Consider the following 16,874-nt stretch of genomic DNA (forward strand, 5'->3'; position numbering starts at 1 on the left):
TAAACGTAAGTAAGGAACGGTAAAGTTAATTAGTTAACGTAAGTAGTAAGTACGACTACGTTACTTACTACGTAAACCGTAACGAACGTAAGTTAGTTAGTTACTATATATATATATATATATATATATATATATATATATATATCACAATTACAGAGTGTAAAATGCATATTTGTAAATTAAGTCGCCCTGATGGTCCATCATAACAGTATATTTTAATACTTCATAGGAGGAGGAGATATTTTTGGCCCCGCAAAAATTAGTACAAAACATAATAGAGTAAGCACTCCATTCTCTTAAACACACACACACACAAATATAAGTAGAGCAGGTTTATGTATATCTGTACGCTTCAAAACTTAATACATAAATATTCTCACGTGTAAAATTGGTCCCAAGTCATAACCTAGAAATAATAATAAAACCTACCTGACTGTGTTCATGGCGCTCCAATCACCGCTGGAAAAATCAAAGGGAGGGAGGGGGTGGAGCTAACTTAATGTAGCACAAAGGTTTGTTGCCGTTTGAGAACGATAGACGAGTGTTAAAATAGGACCCAGTTTTGATCCTTAGAAAACGTTTTTCTTGCAACTTGTTTGAACGTCACAACCACAGTTCAAGCACGATAAAGGTAGTCTTGAAGTACATTAACCCCTTCACTTTAATAGCTTTCGAATGACGGCAATACAAACGTAGATTTTAACAACCGCAAGCAAGGTTGTAGTAATGTATCTCATTAAGGGACGAGTGAAGTGGGCGAGGAATCAACGAACATATTTCAGGTACATTCGTCAATAGGAATCAAGCAGCGTAAAACTGCATATAATATAATCACTATGTTATTAAAACAGACGGACCTTTAGAGGTAAAAAATCAACATCAAACTTGGTAATCAGCTACCAGTTTAGGTAGCTTACTTCTACCATTCTGCGAGTTTGAATGCGACCTGCCTCCTTGACCCACTTTCATAGATAAAACTCCATAAAATGTAAGTTCATTTTGTTGAATTTGCGCAAAGCTACTGCAGGGCTACCTGCGCAAACCGTCACTAACTTTGAAATAACAAACTAGAGGAAAAGCAACACCATCTACCGCCAATTCTTGTGCTTCTCATTATCAACGAATAATGGGGTTGACCGTCACATTACAATGTTCCCGCGACTGAAAGAGCGGGCATGTCCAGCAGGTCGAGCGAAAACTAGCAGGCCATGCCACCAGGCCTATATAAAATGCATAAAACGCGTTTTTCTATAAAATATAAAATAGTTATCTTTTGAGTTACAATACACGAAATATGAAACTTCTTCATTAAGACAAGAGCTTGTTTTATTCACTCATAGGCTAGAACCCAACAAGTCTAGTTATCCCCTACAGCAGCAGCTAATGAATTTTCTTTCGGGTTGGAGAGAATTTGCTTAGGTATCTATCTGACAAAAACATTCAGACTCAAAGTACAGAAGTTAAACAAAAACATTTATTAAACTAAGCTGTGGCATTCGTCTCTAGATTTCAGTCGATAATTACGATTATCATGCATGAAAATATTGCTGTCCGACCGAGTTCTCGGTGCCTTCTATTGTTCTGAAGGTAATGAGCTCGTTATACTTCAATAACTAAAAACTATAAACCACAGAACTAAGTGAATCTATGTGAACTAAGTCATACAGTTAAGTCAACAGATAATGAACCTCTGTGAAATTAGATGCGCACTACAGTTACTAAGACAGAAGATCACTTTGTGAACCTATTGTGTACTTATGGCTAATTGCCACTGTTCCTAGTTTTGAACGGAATGAAGGCAGCCATTAAGCACCATACACATTAAAGAACTGAATGTTACTCTTACAAAGTTTCCATAGCCCAGAGCTTAAAGTGCGGAGAATGTATTGTGGTATCACATAGATTCGAACCTGGATCAGCTAGTCCCGAAATATAAGCTCCATCCTACGGTAAACTTGCGTCCATAAGTAAACCAAACCATGTACACAATATCCAAGTCTACAGATAATGTAAGCTAAATGACGAAAGTTATACAAAGAAACACCTACACGGTATTCATGGAAAGTCATGGCAACAGACAACACGAATGCCTTTTGCGCAACAATATTCATATGAGTATAAACTACGAATTAGTCTTTAATAATAATATATGTGCGAAGCAATTAATGTTGCACACAAATGGTAATGCTATATAGAAAACTGTGAAACATCTCCTGGATAATTCTTTTTTGATGATACATACATAGTTAACGGCAAATAAAACTATTTTTTCCTTAACAGTTACAAATACTTTACGTTTGTTGTTTTAAGATGCCAGATGAATGAATTGACTAACATAGAATCAATAAAGCTCAGTATTATTAAAATGTATGTCAGTCTATATTTATGTTATTAGCAGGGTGTTTGATGCGAGTTCAAGTACGTAACATTTTAACGTATATCAGTTGCTTATATCTGTTAATAAGATATTTAAGCTGTATACCCTGTTATTAACGATACGGAATTCAAGGAATACTGATAACTTAGATCATTTTTGAAGCCCTTATCGCTAACGTTATTTTTAAAAGAGTTGATCAGGTTATTCATTACGAGGTTGAAATTACAGCCTCTTTTAACTTGAAGTACATTAAATGCCCGTTTATAAGCAACCTACTGATATTATGATAACGTACAGGCAGTAGCACTCTTAGGTATGTAACAAGATGGAAAAAAAAATCACCGCGGGCAGCACACCAGCTACCTCTACGTAATTACAGCGAAATAATGAGAAAAGTAAAATATGATGAACAAAGGCGTTGCTCTAAATTTACCATACATGTATTGTTAACATCATAATAAAGCTTCAGTAACAAGTTTTCTGTACTGTTTCCGAATGAAGGACTAGATACATATTTGATAACTCTGAAATACGGGTGATCTAAAAATTATATTAACATTTATTTTTGAATATGACGAAACTCTTGTCACGCTGTCGTGGTACGTCATGCATGCTGCAATGTACCGCTTAAGTCTACTAGAAACTTTAGCAGTTCAATGGCTTCTATTCTGGAACACGAGTAAACAAATTGGTTAACAAATTTTCGAATATTCAGTATACAGAAGAAGATACACCAAGCTTAAATGGTAATAATGGTATTAGTGATTACAAACAAAAGTACCCATCCCCAATGACGGGAAAAACTTAAGTTAATCTACCAATTTAAATTATTTCATGGACTTTAAAAGGGTTAATTGTGTTGAACTCTTGGTTTCACTCTGAGCCAAAGCTCAGAGTTATTTATACTGCCCACCGCGGAAATTAATTGTTGAGCATTTCAGTCATGCCAAGAGCAGCTCAACAAAACATATGATAAATCTAAATTTTCCTTATTTAAGTTACGTCACATTTTAAAATCTGAATGATAGTGTGATTAATTGATAACAGTTTAGTGTAGAATATCCTTCCTGCGAGATAAAATTTGGCATCAACATTATTGTTCTCCCGTCATTTCAAAAGTGAATGTTGAGTTTTGCCTGCGTGCGCAGCTTTTCAAACGAGAGACAGATGAACGCTCGGACAGACAGCACAGTTTGCAATATATATAAAATTATCCACTTCAGTGCTGTATTATCTCTTTAACTATACACGCATTTTAACCTGTTAAAATCTGTTAGCGCATAAAGAGATAAAAGCTGAATTAATAACAACAAAATACTAAAAAATGTTTTAAAAAACATACTAATTCATATTTTGAGCATTTAAAGTTCGGTATATGAAAGAAAAATCAAACTATTCTGCATGTGCTATTAAATAATTCAGTATTCATTAGTCCGTGAAAACTCTTTCGGTTGTCACTACTGGTTAAAAACATCTATTGTTTTTAATACCATTTTCTTTTTGTCTAAACCTGAACACAATGACAAATCCAAATATATGTATTCCGTGTTAATCATAATTTTAATACAAACACACTGAAGACATTACTCCATCCTCCAACCACCATTAAAAGTGGTACTATGAGTTATCTATTTTATGCAGAAAAGCCATTGAACAAGAAAATAACGTGAAATATAATTTACACATAGGGAAAATATGATGTACATAAACAGTTCCAGTGACATCTTATCATATAATTATAACTGGCCGCGACACGCAAGACATTTACGGTAGTTTTCATACCCTTCGCTTGAATTTTCCTTATTCTATAATATTCACGCACAGCACTTAAGCCAGTGCTGAAACCAGACCTTTCCACCGGGGTGGGGTGTAAAGCTGGGAGGAGGAATGAATTAAAATTAAAATTCGATACAACTGAAAATACTGTACTTCAGGAGGGTTTTTTTTTTTTTTTTTTTGCACAGGGGGAATTCCCTCTGTACACCCCTGAATTCAACATTGATTTAAGCAACGCTTTCTTGCAGGTATTTATGTATTACATCGATAAATCCTGGTCTATTTGAAAACATTTTACGCGGTCAAACAAACAAACTCGCGTGGACGTAACGTTATTTAATAAAACTACACGTAAGGTAAACTATAAAGTAAAGTATTTATAATAGTGAACAGAGTATGAAACAAAGAAACTCACAAAAACGAAGAATAAAACCTGTAGTAAAGAAAAAAACTTGCTAACAGGTGTTTATATCGGTCTATGAAACGAACCAAATCTAAATTATTGTAAAGTAAATGAAGGCAAACTTAGCTGATTATGCAGAAACGTCTAAATGAGTGTTCACAAAGTGATAAGCATATAGTTTTGTACAAACTGCACATGCGTATTTTAGACCTAAATACGACGAGAAAGCCCATAGAAACTGTATTTAGTGTGATGTCCCTTTTGTTTTAGAAAATTATACGCGGGTTTAGTGTTGTTTGTGTGCAACACTTTGCAAATAAAAAGCCCCCCCCCCCCCAGTGGCACAGCGGCATGTCTGGGCAGAGCACAGATAGCCCATTGTGTAGCTTTGTGCTTACTTATAAATAAACAATAAGCAAATAAAAAACTCAAGTTAAAATCGAAACCAGTCAAAGCCAGTCATCACGTGATGACAACGACATCGTGTCATAGTGTACCATACTCGTTAAATTAAAAAGTTTGGCAAAGCAAAAGACAGGTAAGGCAATTCTGAATTGAAAAACCAATTTGTAATCCGGACCCCTTATACAAAGGCCTTTCTAATGATATGAGATTTGTATCGTTTGATCGAGAAACGTGCGAGAAAATTTCCAGTCAGACAAACGCAAGCGTATTATTTATATAGATAAAATTACTGAATTTTATAAAAAAAAAAATATACAAGCTATTTTTCAGGAAATTATTGTAACCTCAGAACATTTCGTTTTCCTGCTTCTGCAATTCATGGAATGCGACTTGTATAGCGGACATAACTTTTCACCAATTTTATGTACCATCTCTAACTGTGACAGAAAAGCCCTGATAAATAAAGGTTATAGAATTTCTGTAAGTGATTGGGGGAACGAAATATAAGCACTGGTGATACCACATTTTTCAAGGAATATTTTAGGAAAATACAAGATGTGGCGCTACGAAAATGTTAAAGTTTTAATAATACAAATAACAACTGTCTGTTATATCCCAGCCGGCTTGATGAGCCCAGGTATCAGACGAAAGGCTTCATCGGCATTGGATATAGCAGATGTAGTATCGTTGACATACTGTTATACATTCTTCTTTATTTACTTATAAGTTCTTAGAATTGATAAACGAATGCCCTGTAGGCGATAGAATAGTAAATATCAACATCCATAGTTCATTGTGACTAGTATAACATCTTGCTTGAATATTCTCATTAATAAGTGGGTTGGGAGAAAACTATGCGAACAATAATTATATGTTTGTTGTAATTATTGTAATATTTTTTAAATAATATATATATTCTTGGTAGCATCATAACATCCTTTCAATCATAACCACACTTCTAAAAACTACGTTGTGTCTTTTTCATAACCATATCTCCACATAATTACAATATAGATAGTTATCATGACGTTTTTTACATTAATAATTATACCACTAATTATTCATAACAACACTAACTGAACAATAATTATGCTTCTAATTTATTTGTACAAAACATTTACTAATTAATCCTTTTTATCAAATTATTAACAAATAATTTTGTACCATTTACACTGGTCTATATTTCATTCCAGTTACACACTTTACACCCAACACTATCATCCTGTTTTGAGTACCATAACACCATCTTACCTCGCATATTTCTCCTTATCTTGCATGTTGTCGTCCTCCATAGGTGTATACTTGGGGCCTTGGCTGTCTTCTTCATCCGAGCTATAGAGAGATTGCAGGAACAAACCAATAATTCCCATCTCCAGATCCCCTTAACAAATTCGTATTTTAATACGCTGTAAAATCTTAAACCTACAATACTTTTCACAACAGTTATTCATACCAAGCAGCACCCATAGTAAATATAACAGACGACGTGACTTCAGATGCAAGATGGGTAAAACCGAGAGTTTTATTACAGAACAGTTATGTAAACCTATACAGTAACAAGCTCTAAAACTACTCTGACATTGTATAAATCTTGTGATTGGTCAACTTCAACGTATCACAGTCCAATAATTTTATGTGGTCGTTCTAAATAACATGTATGCCATTCTTAAATATGTTCCAAAATAAATACACTTCTCTTTCGATCAATATAACCCTACAACCTATAATGAAAACAATCACAACTAATCTCCATGTCAAATAAATTTTCAACACATACACAAAATTTAATGATAGATTTACTGTCCGTTTCTAAGAGATAAACATTTAAATTTGTTTTTTAAATAAAATATCTATTTAGATATATATTCTTACGATGATTACTAATTAGTATATATAATTTTGATAAGGTTGTATGTACATACAATAATCAAATTGCGATTAGGCTTAGCGATAACCATTCAATATAAATAAGCTACTTCTACAGCTGAAAATTTTAAATGGCTATAATAGTCGCCGATAGATTTTTTTTTTGCAAGAAACCAAAGAGGGAAGATCTGATCATGATCAATACATTCATGCTCATAATTCTTTAACAGCAGGTATATTAATTTGCTAAATTTTTAACTTCGAAATGATATATATATATATTTAAAGCTTTAAAAATAACAATATTTTAATAAGACATGGTCGGCTTAATGAATTCAATAATGAAATGTTGAAAATTGATCAGATGAGCTGAGACTTAACAGGTGGTTTTTAAAAGAGAAGAAACGGAAGTTGATCTAACGTAAAAATATAATAGTAACTCATGAAGTTAACTGTTTAATCATTTTCGGTGTCTTATAACTACATTTATAATAATAAAAAAAGCTCGGTAACAAAAACAAGCCTGATCTTTACCAAATATTATTTCGGAGTTTTTCACTACAAATGTTAGAAACTACTTACCATGATACCTGAGAAATTACAGTAGTAAATAAAACAATGTATCTTTAAATGTCTCAAACAAATTAAAATATAACCTAAATGTCACTGAAAACTGTTGACACTTTCTCTACAGAGCTCAGCTCAAGTAACTGTTTAAACTAGAAACCAAAACTTAAAAAAATGAAATAATGCTGCTGTAAAAGGGCTGTACATTCTTAAGTAATTTGCGATAATTTTATTATGTAGCGAAACATATATTTAAGGACTTAACAAGACTTCTAAAAGACCACCTCAGCAGGATATTATTTACTATGCCGTATCTCAAGTAATCATATGTATTTATTTTTTAAAAACTGGTTTCAACATGAATGTGCTCATGATTATTTGTCTTCTTAGTTTTATATGAAACTTCAGAAGGGTGTGTGTGTGTGTGTTTTCGTATAGCAGAGCCACATCGCGCTATCTGCTGTGTCCACCGAGGGAAATCGAACCCCTGATTCTAGCGTTGTAAATACCGAGACTTATCGCTGTCTCACTGGGGGACAATTTTATAAGGAAAATATGACTTCAGATTGCATACGATATGACATAGGTCAGTACTGAGAAAACGTGTATTCTAAGTTTGAATACAACTTCACTTACAAGTTTTGAAAAGCTGAAGAAAACATCGATATAGATCCACTATATAATACAGTGAATGGATTTCGTGAAAACGAACTAAAGAACACGTTTTTAACGATTTCCACGACACCACTGTTCGTTTCTATGATTTCACAAAAGTTTGCTTGTTGTTAAGTACAAAGCTACACAATGGGCTATCTGTGATGTGCACATTACGGGTATCGAAACTCGGTTTTTTAGCGTTATAAATCTTCAGACCTGCCACTGTTGCACATAAGGCTTTGTTTATTTGTTGTTAAGCGCAATGCTACACAATGAACTATGTGTCTTATAGCCATCGCGAGTATCGAAATCTGATATTTTTGTCGTTATAAGTCCTCAGGCTTTTCGATGAGCCAGTTGGGGGGGGGGGGGGCAATTTCACATAAAAAAGCAATAACATGTAAAACATTTATAACCCTTATCATTCACATTCATACTGTTAACCGATATCTAGTTACCCATTGCAATCAACACAGCAAACAATTATAATAATTTATAGCAATACAGTTAAGTGTTATGGGTTTGATGAGTTTTAAACAAAAATCACTAAGTAGGAAGAACTGGTTAGCTGCCATTTGCCTAATACAATAAGAACAGAATCGGGGTCACTTTGTGCACATATTTTAAAATTATTGTAACAGAGGGACAAAGGAAAATAAAATGAAAGGTTATGACACAAATTATAGTACCATCTTTTGCAAATATAAATGACAGAAGCTTTTATGTAAGACATATTTTTAAGAGGAAAATATATAGTATATAGAAACTTTCGTAATTATTGATGGCTGTGGCATCTATTGTATAAGTATAAAGGCAGAAAAAATTAAGGATAATACACCTCACATAAAGAAAACTTATATTAGGAAAAACAGAGTACAGCACAACAACTGTTGTATAAAATGAATACAAAAATTTGCTTCTTTAAGAATTTTTGTGTAAGGTCTATAATTTTGAACTGATGGAGAGAAAGCAGCTGGTCAACAGACATCACCACCAATTTGTGAGCTATTCTTGTCTGACCGAATAGTGATAATTCAACGTTACTCTCATACCACACTCACAGGCCCAAAGTGCGTTTTGGGGACAACGAGACACAAACCATGGACTCTCGTTTCCACTGTCACGCCCCCACCCAAAACAATGTTATAAACCATAAAATTGAAGAGCGTAGCTTCGTTGCTGTATAAATATAATAACGAGCACTAGGTGGAACAAACTAGCGTTTAGTTTGATTTAACATTTTGAGACGATTTCTGAGTAAAAGTAAAAGATATATATATATATAAAATTGATACCGATCGCATCGACATCAATACGTCACACAGCAAGTATCCTACTATAAAGATGTTCCATTATGTGTGTTAGCATCCATCACCCAGTGTTGGATGGTTTGATTACCGTAATTGGAAACTATCCAATGGTGTACACGGACTCCTTTGTTTTACGATTTTTGTCGAGAATGGAAATAAAGAGCTCTTGGAATATAGCATATTTTCATATTTTTAATAGACTTTTGGCTTGCATCATCCACATGCCTGGATTGATTATCATAGTTTTTTTCTTTGGTAACTGTCCGCCGGTGTACATGGGCAACTTTCTTTTAGGGGTTTTTACACAAGAAAATAGATTAAAAACACCCTGATATAGGACACATTTCCAATTTTTTATACCTTTACCTTTATATTTAAAGACACAATTATTTAATCAGTTAAATGAGTAAATTATTTCTTTCCACAAAGCGGGGTATGCATTTAGCATCTAATGAGGTTATTAGGGACTTAATAACAAAAGAAAGGAGGAAGGGAAGCATTATCTAAAATTGTCATGGATACAGTTTTTACTTCCTTAACGGGCATCCTTAACTAGTTGGTTTAAAACAGAAGGAAGGTCATATGTCTGTTATATAATTTATAAGTCTAATCTGCTTTACGGATTTCAAAATGTCTGTGGTGCTTACAAGAAAATAAGAACTTCATACGGGTTCTGTTTTTAGTCAGCAACAGCTGTATTCGTGTCTATTATTTCATCTTACTAGCGTATCTTCAATCGATGATGACTATAAACATTCTTCTTAAATACATTCACATACAGTATAATTCATCTTCATTTCAACTCTGTGGGCCTTATTTCGTTCTAATTCAAGTTCATTATTTACGTATTAGGATTGCCATTACCTAACCTGTCGCATGGAGAAGTATTGGTTACAAAGACACTTGTTGGTTTAAATGAAAAGGGTCAATTATCGTTTTGCCATCGTCTTAACAGCTATCAGGGGTTCATTTAGATCTAATATAACTTTTACACCACTTGTTTCTTACTATGTTCTGCATGACCTCAACTTTTGAGAGCTTAAGTGAGGCCGTTTCGAATACACGAATCGACACTTTAAAACGGACTTTGTATAAGGTCATCATGACCAATGAGAAAAAAGTGCAGAAACTACAGAATAAATCTACATTCTAAGTACACGAAGAAGTAATAACTAAAATTTTATAATTAATTTTTATAGCTTGCTCCTAAGTAAGAGTATCGTTATTTGTCATACAGAAAACACAACGTTTTATTTCACATATCTCACTGTGTATATATGCCCCGCGTTCTTTTTTTGTCATGAGCTTCATTTCTAATTACACGTATTTGTATATAAATTCTAAAAAGTTATTTACATTATGTACTTTTAGTAGTTAATTCCGACAAAGGGCATACGCCGAAAACGTATGCCCATAAAAGAAGTTTTTGTTATAAACGTGCGTTGTAACTTTTTTCAATATTTCTTTCAACACTCTTTTACGTCTTGCAGCTCTTTTATCTGCAGTGTTTTGCATACCATGCATGTGACCACTTCCATTATTACAAAGCTCGTGGCACATACGTAAACAATACAGAATAAATATCATTATTAAACAAAGAACTAATATTACTTATTTACTTACGGATAAACAAGTAAATAAAAACATTTATTTTTTATTCCTTTTAAACACTTTGGTTTATAAATGTTTTATTGAAAAAACGAGAGATTGAATTTCATAACTACATTCTTTGTAAGGATATTAAACCAAAGATAGGATAATAAAAAATTTTCGTGTAGGTAAAACTATATGTTCTTTTCAATAAGCTTTTCTTACTGACGAAAATGTGTCAAAATCTCAACTTGTATGATAAAGTAACTATCCTTCCAAATTGTTAAATAAAAAATATCGCTCCTAGAAACTGAATTTCAGGTCTAAGGGACAAGCATTAGAAACATAGAAAATTCGCTCCTTTATTGTGTGTAGCCGTACATTCCTAATCTTTCACACATTATCCAGAAAATGTGGTCAAAAACTGTTAATGGGTGTGATATGGATTTCATTATAGATGTATATATATAGTTTTTCCTACCAGAAAAATAATTAGGTCAGCTTCTGTCAATGATACATCAACGTCAGTGTAACAAAGTCAGTGTGATAGTTCATACATCTGAGAAACTAACTGACAGCTTTGAATAAGACTGAAAAATTAATTGTACTTGTCATAAGATGTTAATTTTGGCCTATTATATGTTTTAACACTATATTGTTTATTCAGTCCCTTAAGGTTTTTCAAAAAGAGTGTATAATAGTAACCACATTAAGTCCATAGATATGGCGGACATACTGAGGTTGAAATACTATTACACACTCTTCTTCTTGATAAACCCTAAGAGTCTGAATGTAGAATATAGTGCTAAATTACAACAGGCCTAAATATAAAAGTCTTATGACAAATATAATTAATTATAATAATGTATCGATAGATTATAAAAGTCGTTCACACCATAAAGACTGAAGGAACATTTGAAATATTCTCATATATTTGACCAAGTGGTTAAAAATCACCCCTCTTGATTTTTCAGGTGTTGAAATCATTGACAAAGAAAAAACATAAATCATAGAAAAATTAAAGAAGCTTTCTTTATCAAAAACAAAAACCCAAGATTAATAAATAAATAGGTATACTTTTATATTTATTCTAATTTTTGCTTTCCTTACTTAGCTATTGGTGATTTCTATTACAGTATTTTTCAATGATGCAATATCATTCTGATAATGTAGCACGTGACAGTTTGAGCTGTTGTGCATTTCTATTCAATGTTTGCACCTAATGATGCTAGGTAAACTTAGTGAAACGTAGTGTTTTTCAAAAAAGTAATTTTAAACATATTTACTTGTTTATCGGTAAATAAATAAATAACAATTTAGTTAGACAAGTTATTCCTATAAATGATTAAAGAAAGAGTATATCATACAATAAAAAGTATATACCGAAAAGTTAAATAAAACTAAAAAAAACAAAAAAAAACAGAGTAAGTAATGTTTAAGTTACTATCTACAAGTTGACCCTTGTTATCAATATCCCGAGTCAGAAACTTAGTTAATATATGATTAAGTTTAAAAGGGGCCATGCAAATTTTTTCAATTACTGGTTTATATTTTTCTATAAGAAGTGATTCCTTAGTCTTCCGATCTAAGTCAGCTCCAGTGAGAATTTCAAATGTTATTGAGCAATTCGTCTTTGATGTTCAATGAGTCCAAGATATAAATGTTCAGTTACTGCAATTTTTCCAATTCCGCTTTGTTTCTCCCGAATGTGTTCACTGATGCATACATGGAAAGGTCTCCCAACTTCCTCAACTTATATGGACTTACATTCAGTACATACAAATTGGTATATGATATATTTTGTTAAGCATTGACCTCTCATATTTGAGAAGACATCAGGACAGTGCGCGTTGGGCATGAAAGCAGATCTGGTAAGAGAGTATATTTTAAAGTCACGCCTGGTTTCTGTATGAATCTAATTGCGAGATTGAGGTCCTTTCCATCTAGTTATAAGGTCAAATTTGATAGAAGATGCACCTCCGCTATTGTACGAGTCCTACTACTGCAGTAATCGCTCTTACTAGGGCACAGTTTATTAGTCTCATATTATATTTTGTACCCCAATTTTGTTTGTGAATCTTTTATGTATGCATCTTTTGGAACCTCTAATAAATAAAACGCGTTGCTTGGACACTCACATCTGCTCTTAAGTTTTTATTCCACATGTGAAGCATCTTTTATTTGTTTTGTATAATTTCGTGCAAATTTACTTGAGGGCCATCTGTGCTAGCCATCCATAATTTTGAAGTGATAGACTAGAAGGAAGGCAACTAATCAACACCATCCATTGCCAATTCTAAGGCTACTTTGTACCAAGGAATAATGGTGTTGACCTTCACATTATAACGCTCCTATGGATGAAATGGTAAACATTTTGTGGGATGGGTTTCGATCACGTGAGTCAAACACCCTAACCACCATGTCACGTGAAGCATACGAGAAGAGGTTAAATCCTACCGCTGTGTGGGTCCTACTTTTTCATATACCCTCAATACCAAAATAACGAAATAATTTTACACACACTATAAACTGGACCTTGGTGTTAGTTACTTGTTTTGCACTATAATTTTACACACACACACACACTATAAACTGGATCTTGGTATTAGTTACAATTTTACATACACTATAAACTGGTTCTTTGTATTAGTTACGATTTTACACACACTATAAACTGAACCTTGGTGTTAGTTACTTGTTTTGCACTATAATTTTACATATACTATAAATTGGATCTTGGTGTCAGTTACTTGTATAAACTAGACCTTGGTGTTAGTTACTTGTTTTACACTATAATTTTACATACACTATAAACTGGACCTTGGTGTTAGTTACTTGTTTTACACTATAATTTTACATACACTATAAACTAGGACCTTGGTGTTAGTTACTTGTTTTACACTATAATTTTACATATACTATAAACTGGACCTTGGTATTAGTTACTTGTTTTGCACTATAATTTTACATACACTATAAACTGGACCTTGGTGTTAGTTACTTGTTTTACACTATAATTTTACATATACTATAAACTGGACCTTGGTATTAGTTACTTGTTTTGCACTATAATTTTACATACACTATAAACTGGATCTTGGTGTCAGTTACTTGTTTTGTACTACTTTTGGTCTTGGTGCTTACAATACTTATATAATTTATAACAAAATATATTATAAATTTAGATCATTAAGGATAAAAAAGACTAAGGGAAAGTTAATTCATTTGTAAAGTAGCTGCAAAAGGTATAACGTTAGAAAAAATTAACTGTAGATAATGCATCTAAACGGTGTTCGGGAAATCCCATTTTTTCCACTAAACTTATAGAAATCTAGTGGGAAACTTTAATGGAGACGACTGAGGAACAAAGATAGTAGGGGGTAAGGCGTGGGTTCAAGCGACTGCTTGGGTCCTTATGCTGTTTCAAACGAATAAAAACAATTTTTATTTTGCCATCTCAGTTGTGTATTTCATTCATTGAAATGACAGTTGGGACTCTAATCTGAACCTTTATTTATTTTCTTAAGAGGATATGCCCCCCCCCCCAAAAAAAAACAAAAACAACAACAACAACCAACCCTCCGCTGATGATCAGCCTACACTGTATTAGCGAACTGCTTGATCTGATTAACTTTCTGCTTGGGCCTCACGTTTAGTAAGGTCAGTTCTGATTTCATTTCATTTATAAAGAAAATATTTTTTCTTCCGAATTGTTTAGCAGAAGTTCGCATGTCGTTAGTTCATGCACACAGTACTCATTTACACGCTGTCTGGCTTAACTGAGTAACAGTTTACTACGAGTACTAAGTCTATAGAGAAATCATCAGCACTTTCGAGAATAAAAAGAAGCGTAAAACTTAGCCTTGATATAAAGCATTTTAGCTGATAAATTTGAAGTTTATAAGTTATTAATGCAGAACTGATGATGAAAGACAAGAAGTTCTGCGAAGATGCTGACGTTAAAAATGGCTTGGGAATATGAAAGAGGTAAACGTTGGCATGTGTTAGATGATATTGTTATCTAGCAATAACAAAAAAGTACGACAGGTCGGTTATAAAATTGTTACAAAATTTAGCAACTCTTGTCAAATGACCGAAGGTTTTTGACGCATCAATAGTATTGAATCTCGAAAATGGAAGAAAGATCGTAAACGCGCATGTTCAGCAGTCTTAGCTACGACTGGACATTTTGTCTTTTATAGTTATGATATCTTGTTGTCAAAAATCAATCTTAGCCATGGAAACCTACCACTTAGTAAAGGTATTAACTATGCTAGTAGAGACCATTATTTAAATGAGAAAAGATAATTAGAACATGCTTTAAGACTATGATTATCCACTTTCTTCAAGCCACACAACAGTAGAGTATAGCTTGAATGTTTGTTATATTTCAATCACTGCGCAAATACACTCAGTAAAACGATATCGATTTTCCTGTCGTTGAAACATTACTACCGGATACTCAGTGTTGGATATACGAGAGCGTTTGGTTAAGTTATTACTTAGTTTATTTAGTGATATAATGTTTAATAATTATTTAGTTTCATAATAAGAGTGTTAAAAGTTAATTATTTTAAAAGCGATAGTTATGACAAGTTTCGTTACTTAACTCTTTACGAGTCGTAGGTTGTATATGTAGTTTGTTGTACTAAGCTTTTGTAATATTGTTGACGTCATTTTACTCCAAATTTCTAAGTCTTTTTCGTTATGTGTAATACTGCCGTTACTAGAGGGCTAAATATTTCTAAATTTTTCTGTCGCGCGTTATAAATACGCGCAGATACAGAGAGGAAGTTAAGTAAGTTAGTAAAAGTGAAAATAAAGATGAAGTTAGACTGCGTGATTGTCAGTTTAGCCATAAGTGGCGATTTCAAAAGTGAGTTTTACAGTTTGTATTGTAATAACAGATATAAAGAATAATAATTTGTACTGTCAAAGTGTGTTCTAAAGTAATGGAACCAGCCTCTGTGGACTTTAACGAAAAGGAGACAATTATTTAAAGTTCTGGATTCAACTGTGGTACCCAACAGTAATAGTGGTGATTTTGAAGTGAGTTTCATAGCTTGTATTGTAACGACAGAGAATAATAATTCGTCTTCTCAATTGGGTTCTAAAGTAATTGAACCAGCCTGTGTGGACTTTTGACAAAAAAGAGAATTATATAAAGCTCTGGATACAACTGCGGTAACCAATAATGTAACGAATTTTGTACATACATTTGACTTGTTTTGAATATATATATTATTTTAAAACAAACGGATTGTGTGCTGTACGTTTATTGTTGAAATTTATCGCCAACAAGTCACAGACACCTACTGTAAAGAATCCGGCCCCTATATAAACGGGGATAGTGGAAGTAGGCCCATATACGCACAACTGTAGTGGTAGCGAAAATAGTGTAGAGATTACAATCATAACCATGGCTGCTGATTTTGATAAATGGATAGAGAAAGGTGACTTGGACTAAAAAATGGTGATCTATTAGAGGTTTTTAAACAACAAGAACAAGAACTAGAGAGAGAGAGAAGAGCATAGGCAGAGACGAAAAAAGACTAAAAGAAGAAAATGAGAGACTGGAAATACAGAGAGCGTGAATAAGAGCACACATTCAGAAGGAAGAAAAGGAGAGAGAGATTGAATTAGAGCGCAAATTGAGAAAGAAGAAAAGGAGAGACTGCAAGTAGAGAATAAGAACACAAATTGAGATTGCCAAGCTCACTCAACAGAAAAAATGGGGTCAGGGCCAGCAGACTCAAGTTGCCCAAAATTGATGAACAGAAAGACGACACGGATGCTTTCTTGGAGAGATATGAAAGATTTGTCCAAATTCAAATCTGAAACAAAGGCAACTGGGCAGTCTGTTTCAGCCCCTTCTCACAGGAATAGGCATATAAATGAGTGCAGACATGACGTCTGAAGATGC

At 33.3% G+C, this 16,874-nt stretch overlaps 1 protein-coding gene across 5 annotated transcripts in view; it reads right to left on the reverse strand.

The window, feature by feature from the left end:
* LOC106458377 (aryl hydrocarbon receptor nuclear translocator homolog) overlaps positions 1–16,874 on the reverse strand; it is a 167,575-nt gene that overhangs the window by 90,074 nt on the left and 60,627 nt on the right. For 3 of the 5 annotated variants that reach the window (XM_022384559.1, XM_013917885.2, XM_022384558.1), the window contains one exon: positions 6,213–6,293. The exons of the other annotated variants lie outside the window; for them this stretch is intronic. In XM_022384559.1, coding sequence (XP_022240267.1) covers positions 6,213–6,293 — 81 coding nt within the window. The remainder of the gene's footprint in view (positions 1–6,212; positions 6,294–16,874) is intronic. 5 annotated transcript variants of the gene reach the window in all.

The sequence above is a fragment of the Limulus polyphemus genome, unplaced genomic scaffold, assembly GCF_000517525.1.
Source record: "Limulus polyphemus unplaced genomic scaffold, Limulus_polyphemus-2.1.2 Scaffold453, whole genome shotgun sequence".
Classification (NCBI taxonomy): Eukaryota; Metazoa; Arthropoda; class Merostomata; order Xiphosura; family Limulidae; genus Limulus; species Limulus polyphemus.